This window comes from Sinohyriopsis cumingii, chromosome 5, assembly GCF_028554795.1.
Source record: "Sinohyriopsis cumingii isolate HCF-2022 chromosome 5, ASM2855479v2, whole genome shotgun sequence".
Taxonomy (NCBI): Eukaryota; Metazoa; Mollusca; class Bivalvia; order Unionida; family Unionidae; genus Sinohyriopsis; species Sinohyriopsis cumingii.
This window is the reverse complement of record NC_142965.1, coordinates 48,447,625-48,475,286: the sequence shown is the minus strand read 5'-3', so window position 1 is coordinate 48,475,286 and position 27,662 is coordinate 48,447,625. Positions and strand designations below refer to the sequence as shown.

General features: G+C 36.1%; 1 protein-coding gene and 1 pseudogene across 2 annotated transcripts in view; both read right to left on the bottom strand.

Annotated features, from left to right (window-relative positions):
- Positions 1-2,844: 2,844 nt before the first annotated feature.
- LOC149799106 (lanC-like protein 3) overlaps positions 2,845-27,662 on the bottom strand; it is a 31,254-nt gene continuing 6,436 nt past the window's right edge. Inside the window, exons 3-5 of one of the 2 annotated variants that reach the window (XR_016421079.1) lie at positions 17,722-17,937; positions 7,185-10,090; positions 2,845-7,147 (exon numbers count right to left, since the gene is read on the bottom strand). Coding sequence is in view for 1 of the 2 variants with exons in the window: in XM_089958120.1 (XP_089814246.1) it covers positions 9,720-10,090; positions 17,722-17,937 (587 nt within the window). In the remaining variant the exon portion in view is untranslated. Of the gene's footprint in view, positions 10,091-17,721; positions 17,938-27,662 lie in introns of both variants that reach the window. The other variant, XM_089958120.1, reaches the window with a different exon arrangement.
- On the bottom strand, positions 22,802-27,614 carry LOC149799107 (uncharacterized; annotated as a pseudogene).

Below are 27,662 nucleotides of genomic sequence, written 5' to 3'. Positions count from 1 at the left end.
TGTGATAAACAGAATCTAACATTTGGTTTCATTCCAAATGCAATTTATTAAACCCATCCAATCATTTCATAAATATAATATCAAATGAGCATCCATAATCCTCTATATGTAATGTGTATGGTGTAACATCCTCGATACGTAATGTACCTCATGTTGTAAGATCCTCGGTATGTAAATTACTCCTGTTGTAAGATCCTCTATATGTAAATTACCTCCTGTTGTAAGATTCTTTATATCTAATTTACATGTTGTAAGATCCTGTAATTTACCTCCTGTTGTAACATCCTCTATATGTAATTAAATTGTGTTACAAGATCCTCTTTATGTAATGTTCATGGCATAACATCCTCGATACATAATTTACCTCATCTTGTAAGATCCTCTATATGTAATTTACCTTATGTTGTAAGATTCTCTATGTGTAAATTACCTCCTGTTGTAACATCCTCGATACGTAATGTACCTCATGTTGTAAGATCCTCTATATGTAATTTACATGTTGTAAGATCCTCTATATGTAATTTACCTTGTGCTATAAGATCCTCTATATGTAATTAACATTGTATTATATGATCCTCTATATGCATTTTACCTTGCATATTCCTCTTTCTTGATTTGCTAATCAGTTAAAAAATCTAAATATGACACAACAATATGATAAAAATCTAGCAATATATATGCCCACAAAATATTCTTCCACATGATGTTTCATCTCTCCATTGCCTTTTGGTTGAATAGTACATGTACTTCCATTGATAATATGAGATTGCTTCCTTGACAACGTGTGAAGGCTCAGTAGTTAACATACTGGACTCACAATCAGAAGGGTACCAATTATAATCCAGTCATCAGATCAGCCTAGACCAGCTGCTGTGGTATGTCCTTGAGCAAAACACTTTACCTGCCACTGCATGATACAACCTATATGTGTTCATGTGCAATAAAACACAAACAAGACCCCCTTAAAGGCACTGGTGCTCTGCTTTTCAAAAAAAAAAAAACTCAAAGGCACTGGTGCTCTGCTTTTCAACAAAAAAAATCAGATATTCAAGATATATCCATTTCTTCCTTTTAATGTGGAAGGATGAAACCATTTTTTCTATTCTTCAGTAAAAATAAGATTTTCACATTAGCTGCTGTGGTGGACATACTGGAGGTCAACTTGGCACCATTTTCATATAGGGCCAAATAGATATCACAACCCATCTTCTGGTAGAAGCCCTGTGTTGATATCATTTTTAGCTTTGGATCAGCAACCATAACAAGATTTTCAAGATGGATGCCATTGTGACCATATTCTAGATCAGACTGGCACCATTTCTATTTAGTACCAACTAGACATCATATGAAGTCTTGTGGTGAAAGCATATGTCATCATATGACCAGCAATCTAGAAGTAGTAGTGATTAACAAGATTTTCAAGATGGCCATTTTGGCAGCTATATTAGAAGTTGGATTGGCACTGTTGTCATTTATGACTGCTGTATTTAGACATCGTAAGAAGTCTTTTAGTGAAAACCCATACTGCTATTACCATCCATACAGAAGAAATAGTGAGAAGATTTTCAAGATGGACAGTTTAACAAATATACTGAATGTGTGAATGGCACCATTAGGACCAATTAGACATCATAAGAAGTCATTTAATAAAAACCCAATGCTGTTACAACTATTCATTCTGAATAAGCAGAGATAACAATATTTTCAAGATGGACACTGTTGTGATCATACCTGACATCACATCAAGACCAATTTCATTTTGTAACAACTATACATCAAAAGTCTTGGTGAAATCCCCATGTTGATATGACCATCCATTCAGGAATTTCAAGATGGCCACTGTGGTAGCCATATTGGAGGTCTGAGCAGCACAATTTCCACTTGAAATATGGGATGAATGTGTGTAAAGTTTCATGGCCATCCTCCTTAGGAGTAGCGATAACACACTTAAGCTAACTGACAGATGGATGATGGATGACAGACAACCAATCATAATAAGCTATTCTGGGCTATGACCAGTAAAGCCAAAACCAACCAAACCAAACCCTTTTTATACAAGTTTCAGGATAAATGTAAAAAAAATATTTTAAAATCCACACGAGCATTCCACTGGTGTTTTTAATTATTTATGTTTTGGCAACAGTAGTTGAAAAATCTGGGTCATTAAAAAGTGTAGTCTGTCTTTGCAGAGATAAAGACCTTTATACGAAATAAGAAAATCAATCAATAAATAGTCAGGTTCAAATTGGCCATTTACTGGGATGAACTTTATGATAGTATGCATTTTCCCTCAGCTTCAGGTTACTATACCTGCCTATGGTCATTACACTTTGTTCCAGTGAGCAATATTACCATGTGCAATTTTAAATCTATTATTTCTTTCTTCATTGTGAACTTGTTCTCTTACAGTTCAGTCTATTAGTTGCAATATCGTCATCTTCAGGTCAGGCATTATGCCCACCAAACAAAACTACAAAAGAAAAGTTTCCTCAAGATAATGGAATATTACAATCTATCAAGACCATTTCAGAAAAAGTAAAAGTGGAAAGGAAGGCTCTTATTTTTAATTATAGATGGGTGGTGTCATGGTTGTGGTGGTGATGGTGGTAGTGAAAGGGTATTTTGGATTGAACAGAGTATTCTTTATTGACCAGTCCAAATCAATAAATGGAAAACAAAGTCTTTGACTAATTGCTTTCCAACCCCAATTTCCTTACCCCGTATCTTTATTTACATGTTATTCAGGTTAAATATACCCATATATAAATTATTATATATCAAACATACATATTAAGATCGTATGATATCATATGGGGAAAAAGCATAATGACAAAGGCTTCCAAATGTATTTCAAAGTCATTTTATTGCAGTATGATGGTGTTTAATCAAAGAAAATCAGTATTTTTCATTGTACGATAAACAGAATGTTACACTTGTGCACATTAAAGAATGAAATTTATGAATCTTGTCCAATAATTTAAATCTTTTGCTTCTTTCACAAATTTTGTTTTAAATTCGCATTCATGTTAAGATACTGTGTATATGCAACACTGTTAACCTTCACTTCTAAGACATGAATTCTGTGTGACAAATGTGATCAGGGCTTTATAAATCCAATTGTTTGATGCCCAGTACAAACTCAAATTCAGCTCAGACAAGCTCATGTTTGCAAGGTACAAATATTGAGAGAGTGAGGGGTCAAGACAGGTGAGTTCAGAACTAAAAGGCACTTGTCGCTAGCAATTAACCACCTGAAAATTAAACACCCACAAGTGGTATTTATCTTCTATAGTTTACATGACTATTACAGAAGACCAATAAATACTTACTGCCTGCAAAATAATTAAATGGATCAAAATAAGTGTTTTCAAATCATTCTCAAAACTTGGCTTGTCAAGGATTGTTTCGGTACATGTTGTCAATTTCAAGATGGAAACTGGATGATATTAAATGGTAGCAGTCATGAGTCATATGAGTGGACACAGCACTTCCTAGAAAAAAGCAAAGACCAAATTCAACGATACTTGAACATTTCAGTGAGGGATTCAGATTTACCTAGTTTTCTTACTGGATATATACTTAAACATTATATATTTCAAGTTTACATGGTTCTGTTCTTGACTGTTCATATGTTAAGTTTCAGATATTTTTAACTTAATGTTTCTCTTCCTCTCTTAAAATTCTAGCCATTTATAAAAACATTACCTGTTTATCTATTTATATACATGTATGTGTCTTTATTTGATCTTCTAACTATATACGCATTCTAATCCCTTTTTTACCATCTACATAATCTACATGTATTACTTAGATGCATCTTCTTAATAACTATAATTGTTAAGATTTGGTTTTAAGGTGCAACCAAATATAAAATGTAAACAAATTTTTTAAAAACAAATATGTGATTTTCTTTTCTTATTTTATAATTTACTCTATTTTTTAAAATACTTTTGTTTATATTTTGTTGCCATATTTTTGGGAAAAGTTCAAATCACCCAAACGCAATTTCACTTTTCAAGTCAGTCTCCCTTGGACTTATAAAATATTTGTCAAGCCCAGGTGATTTAGAAATATTATGTCTAATGTAGCTTAACGCTTCCATAAAATCTGGCCTAGTGGACTATTCATTCAAAGCACAATGAAAGCAATGCAAATGTTTTACAGACATTCAACAACATTTTGCACACTATCTTCCAGACAGCTACATAATCTGTTACCATTAATATTTACATTCTGAAAGAATGTAAGTGTATAGTCAGACCAATGAGTCATAATAGACATATTTCAGTTGATGTGTGGATTTCTAGCATGCTAAAATTTAATAGTAAATATTCTATGATGATGCAAAATGTACACAGTTCTGATGAGAAACATGGGTTAAAATTAACATCAGTCTTTCACTGATAATAAACAACTGTCACAAAATCTTTTCAACATCTTCAAGGAAATTACTTCCACTTGATGGTATTTTCTGTGCACAACTTCAAAAATTTCAATACTTAGATAATGATGTGAGATGAATGACCATGGGATGTAACCATGAGACATTAGATAAATATGTGAGATACATGAGTAATACTGATCTATGAAAATTCCAAAGAAATGGTGGCAAAAGAATGCCTTCATACAAATGTCAGCTGACTGGCCATCAAATGAAAACATGAGACATGAAATAAAAACACGAGACAGGAGCAATATTGACTTACGACAATTGTAAACATGAAGGTTGTAAGCTGCAAAAGACTGAGTAATGTATTAAAATCTAGCTTAAAAATATATATCTATATACTGTAACAATCCCAAAGAAACAAATTTAACTTAAACAAGAGATACAGTTGGGCTTGTTATTACTATGCAATAACAACTAGCTTAAAAAACACCTATATACTGTAACAATCCCAAATAACAAATTTAACTTAAACAGGAGATACAGCTGGGCTTGTTATTACTACCGGTGTAATAGTAACTCACCTTGTGGATGCAAATTCACACAAATACAACTGTAGAGGGGAAAGAAATGATTGGAGCACATAGATGCTACAATGTCTATTAATGTTGGTTCATTTATTTTCTTTCCAAGACCATTTACAAACACTCACTCTCTCTGTATAAAAGATCAACCAGTATTGTCCACTGGAACTCCTCCTGTACCATGGGGACTAAGTCCTGATTCATAACCTAAAACTGTTAATAGCTCCCCCCCAACATACATTAGTATCATGTGGGGAGTTAATTGGTGCAGTCGGCATGGATTCCTGGGACTGTCTTTACTCTGTTGAAGACCCACCGTCTGAGACATCACTTGGAAACCAATGGCATCCCCACCCATGGAAGTTGTGGTTAATGCACTGGACTACTGACCAGAAGGTAGCAGGTTCAATACTTCCCCCTCCCCTCCCCCCATCTGATCAGCTTAGATCAACTACTAAATTTCTCTGGATTCTTTTAAATGTCATTTGTTTCTTTGTTCATATGCATTAAATCTAAGTACTGAATGAGAAAAGCATATTGGGTTATTTTGTTTATTTTTATAAATACAAAATATACATTTAAAAATCATTTGTGAGTGATCACACTAAATATATTAAATGTCTTTAAATAATGCACAATACACAAGATAAGCACACATCCTAAAAATGTCTGCATTTGTCACATGTGACTGAACAAGGATCTCTAACTTGCTAATGTGATATGTCTGACACTGGGTATAAGGTGACCATATTTATCTCGTGCAATTGTATGGTCTTTTTGTTTTCCTGATGTTGTAAACAATCTATAGTCACAATGCAAAAGAGGTTTGAAGCTTATTTCCTGTATTTGTCAAAGCTTATAATTTAAGGACTGTCCCAGGATGTGCACTATAGACAATGCATCAACCCCTAATTCAATGTGCTTTTTAACTATATTGTGTAGCAGTGTATTCTCACATACAAGACCTTTAAAACCAAATATGTGTAGTCTAGCCCCTACTTAAAGAAAATAATATGCTAGCAAAAACATCTAGATTTTATCATCATCATCCAATATGTGTTTGAGAACTTATCAAATGAAACGTTACCTTCACATCTGATCAGATTTGACCATTATTTGAATGTCAATTAATAACTAATCTGTGAAAAAAACTGTGTGGCATAAAATACTGTTGTTTGTTGAAATTGTAAAGTACACTTTTCAACATCAAAACAGTAGATTTTTTATATAAATAAATAGTTTAAGAGGAATTAAGGAAACATGGAAGGATGCCATTAAGAGTCAAGATACAACTAAAAATGATACATTCACTGTCACATTTAATAACTATGCACATGTTTACCTTTTGTTATAACTTGTTATACCACCTTTGACTGTTTTAATATTACATTTCACAAATATCTATCTGCTATGTTGATTTTAAGAAAAACAAACAGCTGGCAAGAACCACTCAAATTTTGGGATTCCAGGTGATAATATACAAGCAACAAATATTTCAGGCACTTTAATATGGTAGCAAAGGCAACTATCAGACTCTATTTAACCACATATAACAATCTTGTTTCAAAATATTTTTGAATTTTACATAGGGTCACGCTTTCAGCAAACAAATTCATACATTTGGGTATGGTTTTTACATGAAATATGTTCTTCTTAAAACAAAATCTTTATATTGCACACATTTAATTTTGTAAAGAAATTCTCTTATTCTGAGACTGTTACTGGTGTGCATCAGTTACTTTTAGTTGTTCAAAATATACACAACACTGCATTATTATTAAATTTCCACATAGCTTTTTCTTCAGTACTAACCTATTCATCCACAGAATTGAAATAATTCATTAGCACTTGACAAACTAGTCTTTTAAAAATAATTATATTATCAAATTATTATCACATTGGAATGTTACAAGTTATATTATTGTTAGATTTTTCTTTAGTTTAAATTATAAATAATTCATTATAATCCTGAATGTTTTTTCTTATTTTCGTTATCATTTTTTATATTGAAATTTATGCATCTCATATTTTAAAATAATTTTTTTCTCATGTTTTTTGTTTATTCTACAAAGGAAGAAACACTGCATCAACCTAAACCTGTGATTCTAAACAGTCCTTATTACATGTTACTTCCCTTGCTTTCTAAGTAAGCTCACCCTATCAGATGAAGTATCACCTCATTAGTACACATGTTACACATCAGAAAGTATCACCTCATTAGTACACATGTATGTTACACATCAGAAAGTATCACCTCATTAGTACACATGTATGTTACCCATCAGAAAATATCACCTCATTAGTACACATGTATGTTACACATCACAAAGTATCACCTCATTAGTACACATGTGATGTGATGTGATTTTGATTTTTTAACGTAGCTTTAACAATTTTCCAGTCATATCGCTACGATGTCTGCAATGTGGCAGTTTATAGTGATGTCTAGCACTGGGGCATCATGCCGCAGACATGTAGCATGATGTCCCACCCAGTCACATTATCCTGACACCAGGCCGACCAGTCCTAACACTAACCTCTTAATGCTGAATGCAAGCGAGGCAGCTGTTAGTACCATTTTTTAAGTCTCTGGTATGACTCGGCTGGGGATCGAACCCACGACCTCCCGCATCCGAGGCGTATGCTCTAACCACTAGGCCACCGGAGCGGTAGTACACATGTATATTACACATCAGAAAGTATCACCTCATTAGTACACATGTATGTTACTCATCAGAAAGTATCACCTCATTAGCACACATGTATGTTACACATCAGAAAGTATCACCTCATTAGTACACATGTATGTTACTCATCAGAAAGATCCCATGATATAACTTTATAATGGAAATTTGTTCAGAAAAATGGCCTCCTGAGTGAAAACAAACTCAGCAAATCTGCTGCAATATAACCTTGTTATTAAGTGGATGCTACACAAAATTAAACTCAACTGAAATATTGATAAAACAAACACCAGGTCTGATCAAAATTTGGTAATGCAGACATTGTTTGTAAGCTCAGCCAATCATGTGTAAGATCACCATATGCGTGAACGTCATTCATAACCGAGCTCATCCACGATCATGCTGATACAAGCTTACACACCAAATATCATCAAAATCTGCTCTCTGACATGCTTATGAGTTCAATCATTCAAACGATATAAACCAGCATACACATTCTGATCAAACTCTGATCAGAAATGAAGCCTCTAAAGGGTTTAAAGGAAATTATTGATAGATGCATGACAGATACAAAGACAAACCAAAAGCTTGCTTTGCTTTTGGCCAGGTAAGCAAAATATTCACGGAATAATGTGCACCTAAAATGACATTAAAATATAATTAGCATGCTCATACTTCTACAATGATTACACAGAACTTGATTATCTTCCAGGTGAACAACACAACTTCTGCATCGATTCAAAAAATTTATAAAATAAATACCTGTATACTAGTTCAAATCTTCCTAGACTGCAACTGTGTAAGCGTACATATACAATTGATGATATTTTTATGGAAACAACCACAATAATATGATGTAACTACTAACACACAACTGATGATTTTTTTTCCACAAAACAAGCGAGAATCCTTTCTTTTGTGGTTGCCATAAAAATAATGAACCAAGTTAATTTTAAGTTAATATCAGTCACTTTATGTTATTACTGGTAATGATATTATATGATGTGCTAGTAGAAAATAACAAGTCCTATGCTTGTCTACATTCTGTGGCTTCAAATGGCTGGAAGCACAACCCTTCACATAAAATAAAGCAGTAACCTCTTGTTTTGACTATCCAACCAAACTTGGGCGATTGCACTATCATACTGCTTAGCTCAAAAGATGTCACAGATTAGCCCTGCATGCATCATCTTTTTTGTACTGATGGCAAATTTCGTTTGAAGTTCAATGTAGGAAGTTTCACCTCTCATGACCAATCATTACATACAAGTACTGAATATACTATCTTTTAAGTCGAACTGCAAACTGCACAGACATAAATCTGCTGGCACATAATGTACTGGCAGATCTGGGTCTATGCAGTTTGTTAGAAGTAATCAGTAGAACAAGCAACATAGACCATGATGCAACAGCAAATCAGGGTGTATGTTGTTTGCAGTTATACTTCAACTGTACACAAGTATAAACAGTATAACACAACTCTGCCATGTTTAACATTCAAAGAACTACTTTCCCCAACATTGTCAGCAATTACATTTCTTTGGCTGTTGTACCCATGACACATTTTGTTGAATGAAGAATTTTTTTGACAATTGTCAAATAATTAGAAAATATTCAAGTCAACTCTTTCATTTCAGTCTCAAAGAAAAAGAAATCGGTACTTATATTTCATCAACACAAATTTATATACCTTTCACAATGAATACATCAACGAAGAAAACCTTCTGGTTTATAATATAAACAAACTTCAAACCATAAAAAAGTGGAGACAAGTTCCTATGGGGTCTTCTACATTTCAATGTATGGTACCCTTCATCCATTTCTTCAAATGCTTTAAGCAAATAAAGAAAAAGCTTTTTAATAAACTTTATACATTTTAAAATATAGCAATTTTAATGTGTACTGTTTTTACAATTTTAACTGACTATTTAATAAGCAAAAGCCGTGATCATCTCATTTTCAAGATGTTTGATTCACAGTAAAATGAATCATGAAAAATCTTTGGTTAATCCAGCTTAATGTAATGTCTACAGAGTGTGCTAACTAACTTGCTGGACATTAAATTCAGTCTAAAATGGCATCAAACAATGGATATTCTGCCTTTTGTGGTTCACATAGGTCTGCTAGAAAGCAGATTGTCCCTGCCCAGCCCTCAAACAGACTGTAGGGACTGTCTGGCGTGCGAGCTTCTTGTTGGAACTCAGGAGTCAGCAGGAACTCTGCAAACATCTGTGCCCTGTGCAAGTGCCGCTGATCTCCTGTCAGTCGATATAGAAGCAAGAAGACATAGCCACTTCCTGCAATGCCATGACAGATGCCTGGACCCTTCCGCAAAAGACCTTTCTGCCAGGTCAGCTCACCACATTGGAGACAAGCTGCCAGATACTTCTCATCTCCCCATACTCTATAAGCCCGAGCAAACAGGTATACAATACCTGAAAGGAAAAGGAAAGGGAACTTTTTATCTTAACAAACAGTGTGACTGTGGAAAAGTGTGTGCTTGATTCAATATGTATACTGGGATACATAAAACATCCTCAACTGCATGCAATACTGACTAATAATGATTGGACTTAAATAACTCAGGGACAATTGTCACAAAGTCCTATATTTAATATACGAGCTGTGGTAAACTCAAATGAGGGGGAGCAGTCCAGAAGGCTTTACTAGTTATTGAGGAATTTTGTAAGATCCAGACATGATTTTGGTCTTCCATTAAAAAAAAGCTGAAATTTTTTAAAGTGGGTTTGTGGGTCCTCTACCAATGGGGTCTCAAGGGGCAGCACCCCCGATGCTGGGGGTGCAGGGGACCGAAGGCCCAGGCCAAAAATGCATCTTACACTCATAAAAAACTGCTCCTGGTGCAACTTATGATGATAAAATAAACTAAAATATTCATTTGAAAAACTAATAAACTTACCAAAAATGTTCAACTTGAGTTCAATAATTTCACAATATTTATAGTCACATGAATTGGTTTTCCAATACTACTGATGCTGAAGTTATTTCATGTGCATGCCAGTGTTCACATCGTAATTAAGTCACAATAATTTCTCAATTTTTGCAGCAAATATATTATACTTCTCTCTTTTCATAACAAATCTGTAAAATAAACACCCAAGTACATCAGCTATATACAAATAATCCCATAAATTCACTTGTCTTTTTCTCCAATGGACACAACCTGTTGATAAGCCAGTCGAGCTCTTTTTGAAGCTTTGGCAAAGATTTCTTTAGCCTTCTTTTTTGTCACCACTGACTTTTTTGGCTCAATGTGCAATTGTTTTATTTCCTTCTCAATGAAAGCCCTTTTCCTTTTAAGCTGGTGCTTGGTAACATGCAGTGTGCATATTCTGACAGACGGCTACATTTGTTCTCCCATGAAAGAAATCTTTCTTCTTATAGCAATTAATTGCACTTTTTCCGGATCCCTTCTGAGCTTCAATTTTTCCGTATGCAGCTATTTTTGTAGGTGCTGTTCCAAACTCCTCCAACCGCTATTACCATAATTCAGATCTTTATTGCAGAGGTCACAAAATGCCAGTCCTCTAGCGTTCAGCTTTCTTATAAACTGACCAACTAAATTTCTGTCAAATTTTCACTCCAGCCATTCCCATTTCCATGTTTTTTTTAAACCTTTATCTAAACTTTTGTGTCATAGTCTCTCTCAACAACTCGGGATGCCATCTTTTGCAAGCATGTTTCTTCTTTCCATTGCCCCATTGCCATCAGTTTCCATTACACAATGTTTCATTGGATGAATTTAAACCTTTGACCAATCAGAATACTCCTTACGAGAGTCGTGTGTTAACTAATATATGGAACAAATAATTTACAAGGGTTGTCACTGAATGGGAGCAGACAGACAGTTTTTTAAAAACCGGATCGGAGCTGATATAATAACGGACTATATCAAGAAAAATCTAATTCAAGTCAGGAGAAAAGCCGAATTCTGCTTTAAAACAGTGAAAAATCATGTCTGAAGATCTTAATTTGACAATGGTTCAGATGTGTTCGGATCAGTTTGCAAACTGTACCTGCAGATGATTGATCCAATATTCAATTAGGGACTTGAACTTTGTCTGGTAGCTGTATTGACACTACTTCGGAAAGCCTCCATGTTAAGCCAAAACAACCATCACTTTATCTCTGATGAAAGATATTGGCTCCTTGGTATACAACCAACTGAACTGTCCTCTTAATCCACTTATGATGTTGTCTTTAGGCTCATACCAAATCTTGCATTATTTTACTTTACTCCTCCTTACATTATGTCAACCCATCCCCATCTAGAAGCGGCAAAAATCAATCTTATCGATAAGGCAAAATTTTCTAATTACCATATTGGTTACCAAACCCCAAAAATAAAATTTGATATGAACCAATTCTAAAAGTCATTCACCAATCCTCTCATTTTACAGATTAAATTCAATAAAATCAGAGCCTTCAATCATGGCCACACAATGCAGATGGTTTCAAAGACTGAGGCAAGGTAACTGCTGCTTTTGCAATATCGCACAGCACCTTCTCCAGCTGATTACTGGATAAAAGCTACACTTGTACCACAGAAATTACTACCCTATTTAAAATTCAGACTACATCAAAACCTGTCAAAAAACCAATCTGATCATCTTTTTTCAATCCCTTTCCACATTAAGAGCCTTAAAAATGTTAAATTTAACAACCCATTACATCTTACAGAAACGTGATTTGCTCATAAAATCTATATTAAAAAAATAATCTACACAGTAGCCTGCTTACTCACAGTGAAAATTAAGGGTAATGAAAGGATAGATAAAACAGCTAAAGCTGCCCTGCCATCACCAAAAATAAGATTCCATATCATGAATTCATATATTATAGAAATCGATTTGTTCTACACGCTTGACAACATGTTGAATGAATCCATTCATATATTATAGAAACTGACATTTTCTACATGCTTGGCAACATGTGGAATGAATCAACCACAAACAACTCTTGGAACATCAAAACTTAATCAGTGGAGTGTCAACCCTCAAACAGAGCAAATTATAGCGATGATCTTTTATTATGTCACTCACGTGTGGGACACATATACATGACCCATCATGGAGGGTGAAGCTTGACTAGAGTGCATGTCTTGCTAGTGTTCACTGAAATTATAACACATTCCGGTTGAGTGTATCTATTTTTACCCATTATGACTTTTTATTACTGGCAAGGATGACATCATGATCACACAGCTTTTTGTTTGTGCAGATAAGACTGGAACACCAGGCAGATCAGAAGAAGAAAAAACTTTTGACATATATTAAAAAAGGAATCCAGACCCTTCCTAATCTATCTCGATCATGTCATGCCTCACTGGAGGGAGTCTGTGTGTGTGTGTCTGATTTGGACTTTTAATGTAGCTTAAGCAATTTTTCAGTCACATCACTAAGATGTCTGCAGTGTGGTGGTTTATAGTTATGTCTAGTATTGGGGCATCATGTGTGTGTGTGTGTGTGTGTGTGTGTGTGTGTGATTAGGATTTTTAATGTAGCTTTAACAAATTTTTCAGTCATATCACTACGATGTCTGCAGTGTGGCAGTTTATAGTGATGTCTAGCACTGGGGCATCACGTCGCAGACATGTAGCATGATGTCCCACCCAGTCACATTATCCAAACACCAGGATGACCAGTCATAACACTAACCTCTAAATGTTGAGCGCCTAGCGAGGCAGCTGTTAGTAACATTTTTATAAGTTTTTGGTATGACTCAGCCGGGGTTTGAACCTGTGACCTCCCACATCCAAGGCGGATGTTCCAACCACAAGGCCACCAGAGCAGTCACCTCACTGAAGGAAAAGGCTGCTTAAACACATGAAACTTACTAACATTCATAACTTATATGCCTTAATGCCATTTAAATCAGTCTCAAAAAATAAATTTTACATGTACTTTAATCAGTGCACACAGATGGGTAGTGAGAATGCACCTTGAAAGTGGAAACTTTGCTGCTTCTCAGAATTGAGACAAAGGGAGCAAACTCTTCTAGGATGACCAGGCACATGATGGATGCAGTTTTCATTACATCTTCATTGTATGATCATCATGATTGGTTTTATCATCAATGAAAATAACCCAAATAATTACACAGTATAATAATTTAAGTCATCTCTAAATTTCATTGAATATTTACATACTAGATATATGACTTTACATTTTAAATAGGATGTCAACAAACAAGACACAGTTGCCATGGTCACTTGACAAGTTATAACTATGTTACAACTCACAGACATGACAATAAAAACATGATGCGCAAGCAGGTTTGATATTGCTTACCTGGTTTATATAACTTAACAGTTGACAATTTTACTAAGTAGAAATATGTAGTACTGTAAAAATACATTCTATGTAAACTACCTCCCAAACTACATTTAGTGTTGATTTTCCTATTCTACTATATTCTACATATTCTTTCTAAAGAAAAAGGAATATTAATATGCATTGTCCCTTGCTCATAATCTATGTCACCATGGTCCTGATGATGAAAATTCCATCTACCATGTTTTCATGAAACTATTAAAAATATATTCACAAAATTTAGCAAGGCAACAAGTACAGCCAATCAGATGCAAGTCATTTTTATTAATAGGCACAGATCCCACTTATCATGGAACCCATTTATGATGTTGTTATAGGGCTTAACGCCATTTTCAGCACAAGATAGGCTATACATGGCGGCCAGTATAAATGGTGGAGGAAGAACCCAGGAAAAGCCAGGAAAGATTCACTGAGTCACAAGAAGCTAATGGCAAGCTTTATCACATACCCACTGACCTGAGCTTGGGACTGGAACCCACGCAGACAGAGGTGAGATCGCAGTGATCCGTAATGGTGCACGCTTTTCACAATTCTGGGTCCCACGTGTTTATGATAATGATTATATAAACTTATTTACTAACATGGAGCAAGATTTATTTCCAACATTGTAACAAACTTTGCTAATCAGATACAAGATTACCTTATTAATATGCATATATCTTACTCATAATCAAACTCATCCAACAGCTTTATAAATAATATAAGACTTGTAATATGTTTAATCACAATCTAACCTGAAATATAGCTGCTGGTGTTGACAACATGTCAGATCCAAAGTCACCTATTAATATGCATGAATTTCATAATCATACTCAATCAAGATCTTGACAGCAAGACATTTAAAGTATTCAATACAAATCCTATCAAAAAGTCATTAAAATGGCAAAGAAACTTGGCCATAAAGATGTATCATCATCTCATAAATATACATAGGAGGTCATTGGTCAAAATATAAAGCATTCAATATCTTCACAATACATATTAGCTTATTTACCACGTTTAATTAAAATTGGGTCAGAAATACACTCACAGGTTGTAAGAAACTCAACCAATCATATGCAAGATCATCTCATTAATATGTATATATCTTGCTTATAATAAAACACATACTTTATTTTGATGATAATATGCATATTTAATATCAAGAATGATAAAACAAATGATAAGAAATGGGGTCACCAAAAAATGTTGACAAACTTGGCCTATCAAGTGCAAAATCACCTCATTAGTAAACACTGAAAAGGCTCATAACTGTACTCTTCCAAGATCTTGGTGATGTAAACCTATTTACCAAGTTTGATCAGAAACGTATCAGAAATTCAGTCTTAATTCATCCAATCACATTCATGATCATATCATTAAAATGCATGGATTGTGTGCATTATTAAACACATGTACAATTTTGATGATATACGCCTTTACTTTAAGTCTGATCAAAATCAGGTTTTCAGTGGGGAAACAAAAACAAAAACAGAAGCACAATGACGTCATCAACATTTGTGCATCTCACTCATTACCGAACGGGTCCAATATCTTGATGAGACAAGCTTATATACCAGATTTGCTCAAAATCAGACCAGAAATATTATCTTCAAAGTGTAAACAAGCTCAGCCAATCAGATGCAAGATCATCTCATTATTATGCATGGATCTTGATCATTATTAAACTTGTGTGGGGTCTTGATGACATAGGTCATGTTTCAAATTTGATCAAAATTGAATCGGAAAGTTAACTCCCAGAGTGATAACAGCTCAGCCAATCAGATGCAAGATCAACTCATTACGTATAAGTATCACACTATTTATCAAGCATGGCCAGGATCTTTTCAGCATAAATTCTAAGTTTTGATCAAAACTGGCTAAAATCTAAATCAAATAGAAGATCACTTCATTAGTATGCATGACTCCCACTAAATACTGAACCTCTCCTAGATCTTGATGATTTAAGCACATGTTCCTATGTTCAATCACAATCATATCAGAAACAAGCACTCCACAATGGCAACAAGCTCAGCCATTCAAATGCTCGAACACCTTATCATGTATCTCACTTATTATCAAACTCATCTGAGAGCTCAATGACTTAAATATTTATTCCAAGTCTGATCAGAATCAGATTTGATGTATGGCCTCCAGAGTGGCAAGACGTCTAACCAATCAGATCTGATATATGGCCTCCAGAGTGGCAAGAAGTCTAACCAATCAGATCTGATATATGGCCTCCAGAGTGGCAAGAAGTCTAATCACTAATATATGTGGACATCATTCATTAGCAAATTGGTCTGTGATTTGTATGATACATGCTCATATTACAAACTTGATTGAAATAGGATCAGAAATATAGATCTGTTGCACAAGACAGTAATAATGCTGAATAATCCATATAAATAAATGCAGGTCACAATGACCAAGTTTTGGTGCCAGAAAGTCACACACTACAATCTAAATATGTATTCACATGACAAATCTGTGGCAGTGAGTTAAAAATATTGGATGAGGAGCCAAGGTATCGTTTTAAATGTGGATAGTAGGTTACAATGCCTCAATTTACAGTTTGTTTCAATCATGCCCATTACACTGTGTATTTTGGCCATATGACTCATGTGAGCATGGCAGAAACTATACATTGTAATTACTTTTAACTGGTACAAATACCTAAATTAACATACTGAATTAATTGGGAAAATATTTAATCAGCTGTGACTTAAACAACTATTTGTTGTCAGTTTCCAAAACTAACCAAGTCCAAAACATAACAATCAGTTTTGAACTGACCCTTGAAACCAGTGGTTGCTAACCCATGGTCATAAGCCAAAACTGGTTCACCATGCTGTTTTGAGTGGGTTGCCAAGATCTACCTTAATAATTTGACATTTTTCTACCAAAGTCTTTCTTTTTCAAGCATCTGATGGGTGACGAGGCTAACACCACAAACCTAATCTGGGTTGCAGCCCAAAAAGGTCAAGAACCACTGCATTAAACATGTAATTGTAAAGCTTACTCACCCATTACACTGCTGTGGCTTGAATACATAACCAACGCCGTATCAAGAGATCTGCATGCTCTCTTGTACATTTATAGGTATTGTTTCAAAACAGTTTTTAAATATTTTGAACCTGATTTTTTTTTTATAGTAACATTTAAATTAACAAAACTAGATTGCTTGTTCTAGTGCCACTTCACCAAATAACTGTACATATTAGTAAATTTTTACCATTCTAAGGTAATCTAGGTACAAACAAAAGTTATATTTCATTAAAATGTATAGTTTTCACTGTGCTCATTTGATGTAATATGGCCGAAATAGAAGGTCCAATGACCAACTGACCAAACAAAGAACATCCTCCACAAGTGCGGAACATACTTTCAATCCAGAATAACTCAACGCTGCATTTTTGGGCTTTCCTGGTTATATTCAACTCAAAAGCCCAAACAGGAAGGATATATGGACAGATATAGAGATGGACAGACACAGAATATGTACTTACAGAACCACCCCAGGAACAAAAGAAAGTCACTGGTATCCGAGCACTAACAAAAGGTAAGAATCAACTTTTTTTATAAACAAACATTCAGCATTACTGGCAGTTGAACCATTAGTGATTTAAAAGATAGTGAAATCCCTTCTGACCATTTCTCAAAGCAGGAGTATAATATTAATAATGCATTCTTTGTGTTTCTGAACCAAAGGTATTTTTTGCTCTGTATCCTACCTGGAGCTCCATGACACCAGTGAACCAGCTCCTCACTCTCAGGTCTTGGATTTGTCAACTCATCAGTAGCTGGTGGATAATTAAAGTTTGGCTGCTTGAGACTCAAGATGTAATCAACGGACAGACGGATGTCATGCTCTGCAGATGGGTCAGACTTAAGGTAGTCCAGAAAGGACATCAAAACCTGGAGTATGGATGCCAAACCATGGGCAGCACCTGTCATAACAAAATAGGTACTTCATAAGCAACATTCTCCATACATATTATTTTTTCCAGAGAGAAAGAACTTGGGTTCCAAGGAATGCTATGCATCACCTATAAATTGTACTAAGATGATGCAGATCCACTAATGTAAGTGATACAGGATGCAAACTGAATGGACAATGTAATTTGGTTTCTAAATTTCTGTTCAATATAGCAACTGATACAGAACACAAAATTATAATGTCATTGTTGTAGCCAACATCACTGGCAGAAAAATGATACCTATATGCAATGCTAATTATCTTTTAACAAAAGTTTGAAATGTTCCATATAAAACACATAACTATCATGTTTGTTTTCCTTTCTCAGCAGAAAACAGGTTACGTTTCTGTAGAGAGAAATGCTGTAAAAACTTACAATAATGGCGAAAATCATGTCACGATTGCTGTTAATAAAAATGAGTGGATCAATTCAATATTTGTAAACACTATTATTATTTTTTATTTTTTGGAAAAACATGAATCAACTGCAGCGCAAATGAAAACTTATCCGACCTTTCCTGGCATGCTAATATTCCAATCTAACTTTTCCTGGCATGTTGATGTTCCACCCAAAATCAACAGTCCAATAAAAGAAGGTATTGAAATATCAGTGAGTACATAGTTTCCATTCTTTCTTGATTATACTGACTGCAATAAGCATGTCCTGATCATATCCGAAAACACATGGCATCTGATGAAATATTTCATCACTCCATTTACCTAAAAAATGTCTATATAGCAAGCATCACTGATACAACAAACTCTACAATGTTTTGCAAAATTTTACAGTCATGTTGTTGTAGTTGTTGTAGGGTTTAATGCCATTTTTCAGCACACGATAAGCTATACATGGCGGCCAGTATTAATGGTGGAGGAAGAACCCGGGAAAACCCCGGAAAGAACCACCAACCCACGAGAAGCTACTGGCAAGCTTTCTCACATACCTACATTGGCTGAATCCGAGACTCGAACCTACGCAGACAGAGGTGAGATGGCAGTGATCCGTAACGGAGAGCGCTTTAGACCACTCGGCCACTCGGGGCCCCCAAATTTTACAGTCATAGTCCCAATTATCCTTAAAGGTAAATTAATCCTTTCCACTCCGATCTCCACTGAAGTCCTGCCCACCTATATGTATCTGTCCACTTAACGCTTGGTGGGGGAGATTGTCCTTCAAGGACCTGAGTGGACATGTCTACATGTCCTCCACCCATCCATCCACATATTGTCCTTTAAGCGAACATGTGGACAAAGAGTGGACTTATTTGTGTACATGTAGATGTAAGTTTTGTACTGAGACATTTCAAATTAAATCAGACACACGGCCTAATTTTAGTTTCATTATCTTTTTTTATGCTCAGTATATATATATATATATATATATATATATATATATATATATATATATATATATATATATATATATATATATATATATATATATATATAGTGTGTGTGACCCCGCTATAGCATGCTCCATTATAACATGAATTCGGATATAACAAAGTCAAGGCATGGCTCCTGAAATTTTATATACATGTATTTTTCTCGTACACTAAAAAAGAAATCTTTCTTTAAAAAAAAAAGGTTTATCATCATTTTGGGGAAGAGATCACACATGAATAATAATAATAAGATGATTGTGGTGTGGCTCCTGAGATTTTATATCTACTTTTCTTGTACATGAAAAAAATGTTTTTCTTCTTAAAAGGACGAAAAATAATTGAAAAAGTTTATTCTGAGATCACGTAAGGTTTCGCCAATGTCGCAAACTGCGATTTTTTTCCTTATTGGCAGCAACAATTAAAATATACCATATGACATTTTTTTTTTATTAGCAACATTGTTGGCTATTTAAACTTATATATACAACCATTGGTTTGGAGTGGAGAAATTCACAGGTCCCATGGAAGGAAGCCACAAACTCGATATAAAATGTACTGAAATTTATCAATTGTTACATAAACTATTTCTTTGTCCATATTGACGAACCATCTAAACAGTGCATTGTTATATCATAATCCACTTATGATGCCATCAAGCATGAGTACTGCATGTTATGAGATATCCGCTTTTTTTGTTGTTGACATTTCTGGTAGCGGAGATCAACCAGACGAGGCATTATCTCGTAATCTATCTTTCGTCAGATTTTTGGCCGCTCACTAGTAATTAATATATTTACATAGGCTGACATTTGTATGTGAATGGTAGGTAAAATTCCTCTTCTTTTCACTGAGAATGAAATCCTTCAGAACACTCACATTTTCTGTGCTAATCCTTGTCATCAGATCAGAACACCTATGTTTCTATCATCCGTTGACCCTTTGTTAAATTTCTGACACATGCATGGAAGGCAACATCACTCCACTACCACAAATGTAAAAAAAAAGAAGCAACATCTTACTTGCTGAACTATTCAACAGGCAGGGAGGAACAGTAACTACATTCGACCAAATGATGGCCAATTCCTTTTTTAAAATGTACCCAGATAAAATAGTTTGCTGAAATTTCAAAGAAAACAGATTACCTTTGAAGCACCAATTGTTTGAAAACATACTAAGCAAATGAAAAAAAAATCAGTCTCAATCATTCAATATAATTATCTGATGTTGTCGCCACAATAAGAAATGGGCATTTTTTTGTGTTCTCCAATGCTGACTCTTAGCGGTGACTTCAATAACGCATGCATAAAAAGCCAACTATAATCAAAAACTTTATATAATCAACAACTGATGCTAACATTAATGAAACTACGAATCCGTGATCACAATGACTTTCTTGGGATAATATTCCAGTGTGCACAGCTAACAGTGTTGAGAACATTTTTGAATACATGTGCAGACTCATTTACAGCCTCTAATCAGATGGCCTGAGAGAGACGAGGTCAATACAACTATGCCTATGGAATTCAGGCATTACCTGAATGGTAAAGTTGAAGTAATTATCCACTGTTTTGAAATCTTCATTGAAACCCCTTCAAACACAATAGCCAAAGCTCTGACCGGGTCTTCAAGCAAACATTATCATACAGTTAAATTTTTGATTGGTGTAACCCCACAAGGGACTATCTCCTTCCTTTCACAAGCCTGGTGCGGCAGAGTGAGCGACAAGTTTGTTACAGAAAATATCAGTTTTCTAAATAAACTGCTACCTGGATCTGTGGTTATGGCAGATCAAGGAGCTATGATGGCCTCTGTCAAAATGCCAGCTTTTACTAAAGGAAAAAAGCAAATGCCAGCTTTTACTAAAGGAAAAAAGCAAATGCCAGCTTTAGAACAAGAGGAGTCAAGAAAATCAGCTCATCTTCGCATTCATGTTGAACAAGTCATAGAACCAATGCGACTAAAGTATACTTTTTGTCTGGAACTATGCCTATTGACCACTGATGACAAAGGATTGACAACTATTGATAAAGTTGCCATAGTGTGTACTGCATTAACAAGCACGACACCAAATAAAGTATCATTTGATTAACACATTAATCCCTAGTGATGACTTTACGGGGCAGGTGGTAGTAGCCTACTGCCAAGCTCTGTAGCGTCATGGTCATGCAAGATACACTAAAGTAGGTGGTATTATAGAAAGGCAGACAGATGTAGCTCTACAATGATACCAAATAATCTGGAATATCTAGTTGCACTACAAAACACAGTTAGAAAAACCTCATTTTTTGGACCAGACTTTTTTTAACCCAAAATTCGCCCTTGGTCAGAATCCAATTCTGTGTCCGGATTTTAGACTTTTTGGTCTTAAATCTAAGGCAAACCAGTATGAACTGCAAACAGACAGATGAGCCTTTTGAAAAAGTAGGATAAGATGGGCATTTGGAATAAAGAGTAGTCTCCATACAAAAATAATGGCTCCGTTTCGCAAATTTTTTTAAAAAAAATCCAACTTTTACCCTTCTGCTCATGCATGAGTCGAATAGGCTGCATGTTATTGAAAGATGACCGGGGATTTGGTGTTTTCGAGTCTGTTCAGAAATAGCTTTCAAAATGTGTTTCCTACTCGATTTTCAGGTGAAAATGACAAAAAGCTCCAGGGCTTAATGTGTTAAAAGTGATTATGCGATCAACTAGGAATGTGGGACGTTGATATATATAGAGAAATAGGGAGGGAGGTTTATTAATCTGGAATACATGAGACGGAGCAAAAAGTTCCTATGGCTGGTAAATGTAATGAGTAAGTGTACTTGTGTGAGAAATTGTAACTGGTGAGTGAGAAAAGATGTGTTATAAATATAACAAAAAAGTATTTAAGAAATTGTGTTCAGCTATGGACAATATCAGATTCAAAAGCAATATCCTATTAATAAATGCAATTCAAGTTATCTATTGATATTTATTGTCTTCCTTGAAAGAGTGCAGTAAAAGAGAGAGGATTAAAGAAATCAAATCTGTTTATTGTATGTTTTTGTATATAGACATTTTCAACTCAAATAATAAATCAATAAATATGGTGTAAGTTATGTATTGATAATAAATCAATAAATATAGTGTAAGTTATGTACTGATAATAAATCAATAAATACAGTGTAAGTTATGTATTGATATTTACTTTCTTCCTTGAAACTGAAAACTGTATCACATAAATTGGCATAAAATCTCTATATCTCTATCTTTCTCTCTCATATAATTATGCACTAATCATAACACAATACTGACAGATCAAAACACAAGACTTGTATTGCATTATGGCTCTTGAATAGATACAACACAATCATTATCAAACATACAAGCATGTATCTCTCTCTCTCTCTCTCAATACAATGATGCCACACAAGAACACAAGACTTGTTTGCTTTAAGGTTCTTGCATAGATAACACACTTCCGAGTCACTTGACTTTGCTATCCCTGCTCTTGCTACAGGATTTCATGCATTCAGGGCATTACCATTTTCCATCTGGCAAAGATACAATGCCTATACAATCCAAATGAAACCATTAAATTGGCAATATTGGTAATCACAGGCAACCATCTGTCCATATTCCTCCTTCTGGCAGAAGCACCATACAGACTTTGATGGCTGGTGTGCTGCATTGCTTGGTCCTGGTGTTGTCACTTTACTATTCTGTAGTGGCAAGAATGTAAGCTGTGACGGCTGGTCTACTGCACTGCTTGGTCCAGGTGTTGCCCCTTTGCTATTCTGTAGTGGCAAGAGTGTAGGCTGTGACAGATTGTCTACTGCACTGCTTGGTCCATGTGTTGCCCCTTTGCTATTCTGTAATGGCAAGAGTGTAGGCTATGACGGCTTGTCTACTGCACTGCTTGGTCCATGTTTTTCCCCTTTGCTATTCTGTAGTGGCAAGAGTGTAGGCTGTGACGGCTGGTCTACTGCACTGCTTGGTCCAGGTGTTGCCCCTTTGCTATTCTGTAGTGGCAAGAGTGTAGGCTGTGATGGCTGGTCTACTGCACTGCTTGGTCCAGGTGTTGCCCCTTTGCTATTCTTTAGTGGCAAGAGTGTAGGCTGTGACGGCTGGTCTACTGCACTGCTTGGTCCAGGTGTTGCCCCTTTGCTATTCTGTAGTGGCAAGAGTGTAGGCTGTGATGGCTGGTCTATTGCACTGCTTGGTCCAGGTGTTGCCCCTTTGCTATTCTGTAATGGCAAGAGTGTAGGCTGTGATGGCTGGTCTACTGCACTGCTTGGTCCAGGTGTTGCCCCTTTGCTATTCTGTAATGGCAAGCGTGTAGGCTGTGATGGCTGGTCTACTGCACTGCTAGGTACAGGTGCTGTCCCTTTGCTATTCTGTTGTGGCAAAAGTGTAGGCTGTGATGGCTGGTCTACTGCACTGCTTGGTCCAGGTGTTGCCCCTTTGCTATTCTGTAGTGGCAAGAGTGTAGGCTGTGACGGCTGGTCTACTGCACTGCTTGGTCCAGGTGTTGCCCCATTGCTATTCTTTAGAGGCAAGAGTGTAGGCTGTGATGGCTGGTCTACTGCACTGCTTGGTCCATGTGTTGCCCCTTTGCTATTCTGTAATGGCAAGAGTGTAGGCTGTGATGGCTGGTCTACTGCACTGCTTGGTCCAGGTGTTGCCCCTTTGCTATTCTGTAATGGCAAGCGTGTAGGCTGTGATGGCTGGTCTACTGCACTGCTAGGTACAGGTGCTGTCCCTTTGCTATTCTGTTGTGGCAAAAGTGTAGGCTGTGATGGCTGGTCTACTGCACTGCTTGGTCCAGGTGTTGCCCCTTTGCTATTCTGTAGTGGCAAGAGTGTAGGCTGTGACGGCTGGTCTACTGCACTGCTTGGTCCAGGTGTTGCCCCATTGCTATTCTTTAGAGGCAAGAGTGTAGGCTGTGATGGCTGGTCTACTGCACTGCTTGGTCCATGTGTTGCCCCTTTGCTATTCTGTAATGGCAAGAGTGTAGGCTGTGATGGCTGGTCTACTGCACTGCTTGGTCCAGGTGTTGCCCTTTTGCTATTCTGTAGCGGCAAGAGTGTATAACATCTGGCCAACAATTTTGACAGAACTCCAACTATGAACACATGGAGTGCTTTTGGAATGATATCTTCCCAAAACACATGGCATTTCTCAATCCTCTCAATAAGAATTGATTGTCTTGTCCAGACTACAAAGTCCGCATAATTTGTATTACATACGAACAAATGGCATTGAACCTGGTAATAATGCTCATGTTTTCTGTCAAAAGTTGTCCCACCATTGCAATCTCTCACAAGGAATGATTTATCAAAATCAGCTTTACCCAGGTCCATGTCTCTCACTGTATTATGAACACTTGATTGCTAAAGATCCAACTCTACAACAGTCACATGATGTGATGTCATCAGGTGATGCTCCAATCTCTGGATGAGTTATATGAATGACAAGACCAGAAGAACGAATCATGAAGTTTGCATGATTTTTCTTCACAGTCTGTATGTACTGATCCTTGGCTTTTGGCTCATATGTCAATCCCCAACTGGTTTATATTGATTTGAATTTTCTCAGGTCAGGATAACACATGTTTTTGATCAGGTGAGGTGCTGGTTGTGTTGAGTTTGTATGACAAACTGCCTTGAATTTTGAAGCAGTTATTCTGCCTGTTCTGTGTTTCTGCCAGAGTCTAATCATAAACTGTCCTCGTGTTGCCTGCTCCAGTGCTTCTACCTGGGATCTGGTAACCTCAATTTTCAATGAATTGCACTGTTTCCGAAGTTTTACATAATGGAAGATGATGGAGCTCTTCATCAAACATATGTCAGCAGTTTGGAATACATGTGTTGTGTCTTTTTTGTATGAAGTTATCACCAAAGGGCTGAACTACACTCTAAATGGCTGGCTTCACCTGCCCCTTGTTTATCTCATGCAAAATATTGATAAACTCTGTCTCAACCTGCCAATGTCTTACTCGGGAAGGAGTTGTTCATGTTCCAGTTGCTAATATTTCTTCTTCATCTGTGCTGATGAGACGTCGGTCTCAGCAACAGGTCTGTAATTAATTTGTTTCAGCGGTGCAGGCAGTATCCAGTAGGCTGGAGCTTGTGTTACAATTTTGGAGTCGCGCAGTTTCACCGTTGCTTCTACCACAAACATAAGTGATGCCACATGAAAATACACTTCACCCACACCTGCCATACAGTCACAGTGTGCAGTGCAGTTGGTCCCAGTCTTCTGTGCAACAATCCATTATTGGGTGGGCTTTTCTCTCACTTTTTGTAAGCGGAGTACCTAAAATAAAAGAAAGTTGACAAAATTACAAGAAGTTGATTTTTTTCCCAGTCAATGTGAATTCAAAATTAAGGGGATCTGATATTTGCTTGCATGTAATACATAAAGAATACATTTCATCCAGTGTGTGAGAAAAAATTGTGTTCTCTCAAGCGGCAAAGCCACAAGTGAGACTACTAGTTTTTGAATCCACAAGGTTAATAACTAAAATCTGAAATTCTGGAGTGTATTTCAAATACGAATGCAAATGCTTGCATATCAACCAATGTTTCTGACAGCTCATCATGAAAACTGGCATCTAGACTACATATTAACTAATTTATTTTTGTAGGTGGTATAATATCTGTACATGCACTCATGAGCTATCAATCTGCATAAACTGATATGTCAACATGCCAGAACGATTGGGGGGGGGGGCAGGGGCGAAGAGAAAGGATGGTGGTGAAAAGATGATAGAAAAGGGAAAGAAGGGGTGGTGGAAACGAGAGAGAGACAGACAGACAGACAGACAGAGACAGAGAGAGAGAGAAAAGATGATGATGATTATTATGTGTATATTACCTTTCCCCGAACAACGTGGTACATGTATCCATTTTTCACACACACACAGCAACTTCTCTAACCCATCCAGAAGTAAACTGATTGTATGCATCAAGGCTTTTCTAGGTTTTCATTTCCTCTAAGGTATAGGAGCTCTGAGCATAATTAGATAATTTACTATATCTGGGTACTGAAGGCATGGGAATAAGACCTCCGTTGTACTCCACTTGGACTTTGGTATGTCATAGGGATCTAAATCATCTATCAGCCGGCATTATATATCTTTGCTTTGATGTACTGTCTAACGTGTCGATATATCTCTGATTTTCTTTGATTTTCACTGGCTTTGACATTGTTATATACTCCCCATCTGATTAGCAACTACAAGTGTCAACATCTTCTTGTAATCCAATATGGCGGCAGGCTAATGCGTGCACATGAAATTCAGACGTCAATGAATACGGTCTATATGGTATTATAATAGAATTTTGCATGCACAAACACTGTCCAGATTATTTAATGTTAAATGTTGGGGCATGAGATATGTTTGACCTACAAGACTGACATTTTTGATCACCTCATTTTATCTGTCACTAAAACATCTACCATGTGTGAATTGCTTCTTCCATTCATGTATGTATGCCACCCACCCACCATCATTTAGATCGCCATCAGCATTCTTCTATGGATGTGTACTCTGTGTTTTATACTAAGTGTGAGTATAACACCTTTTCCTGATCCTCGTAATGTCATGCTGTTGGCATGAGTATCAATGAATTCGTCATGGAACTGGTCTTATGGCATCAACTCTACAAGCCCTGAAGGTCAACATTAAGTGGAAAGAAGTTTGCATGTTAGCGGTTATTGTGTCCTATTCATTTGCAAGTTGGATCATGTGTGTTATGTCATGCTGGAATTTCTCAAGAATAGTTCAGGAAATGAATTTCTGAAATTTTGAATATCAAAGCCAGAAATATGATGTGGGTCCATAAATTAGTAAATTCAACCATCCGGTGGTGTTACCAAAACAGTGAGATGCAGGATAGTAACGGAATCAATGTGCCCAGCCAAAGAATCCCATTTCTCTTGTCGGACATTTTGTTGAATATTAAGTTAGAGCTAATGTCATTGTTCATTATTATAAGTTCTTCGCTATGTATAACTTGTTATTTTACTTTAATGTGCAAAATAATATGCATTCGATATGGACTATTTCTAACTGTATTACAACTTACTGCATCATCAGTGTGTTGCACTCTCTCTAGATTCGCATCAAAATTTCCTGTCTGTTTTGTTCAGTTCTATGGAATCATAGGTTTGAATGTACAAATAGGATTAAAGGCACACCAGTGACATTGAGAGGACAACTTAATTCTGTCAAACTTTTGTGTTCAGAGACATTTTACTATGCAGTTTGAACAGTTGACTTGATTACCGCCATGGCTAGCACTGAGAAGGACAAGCTTTGATTGGCTAACTAGGGTCATAT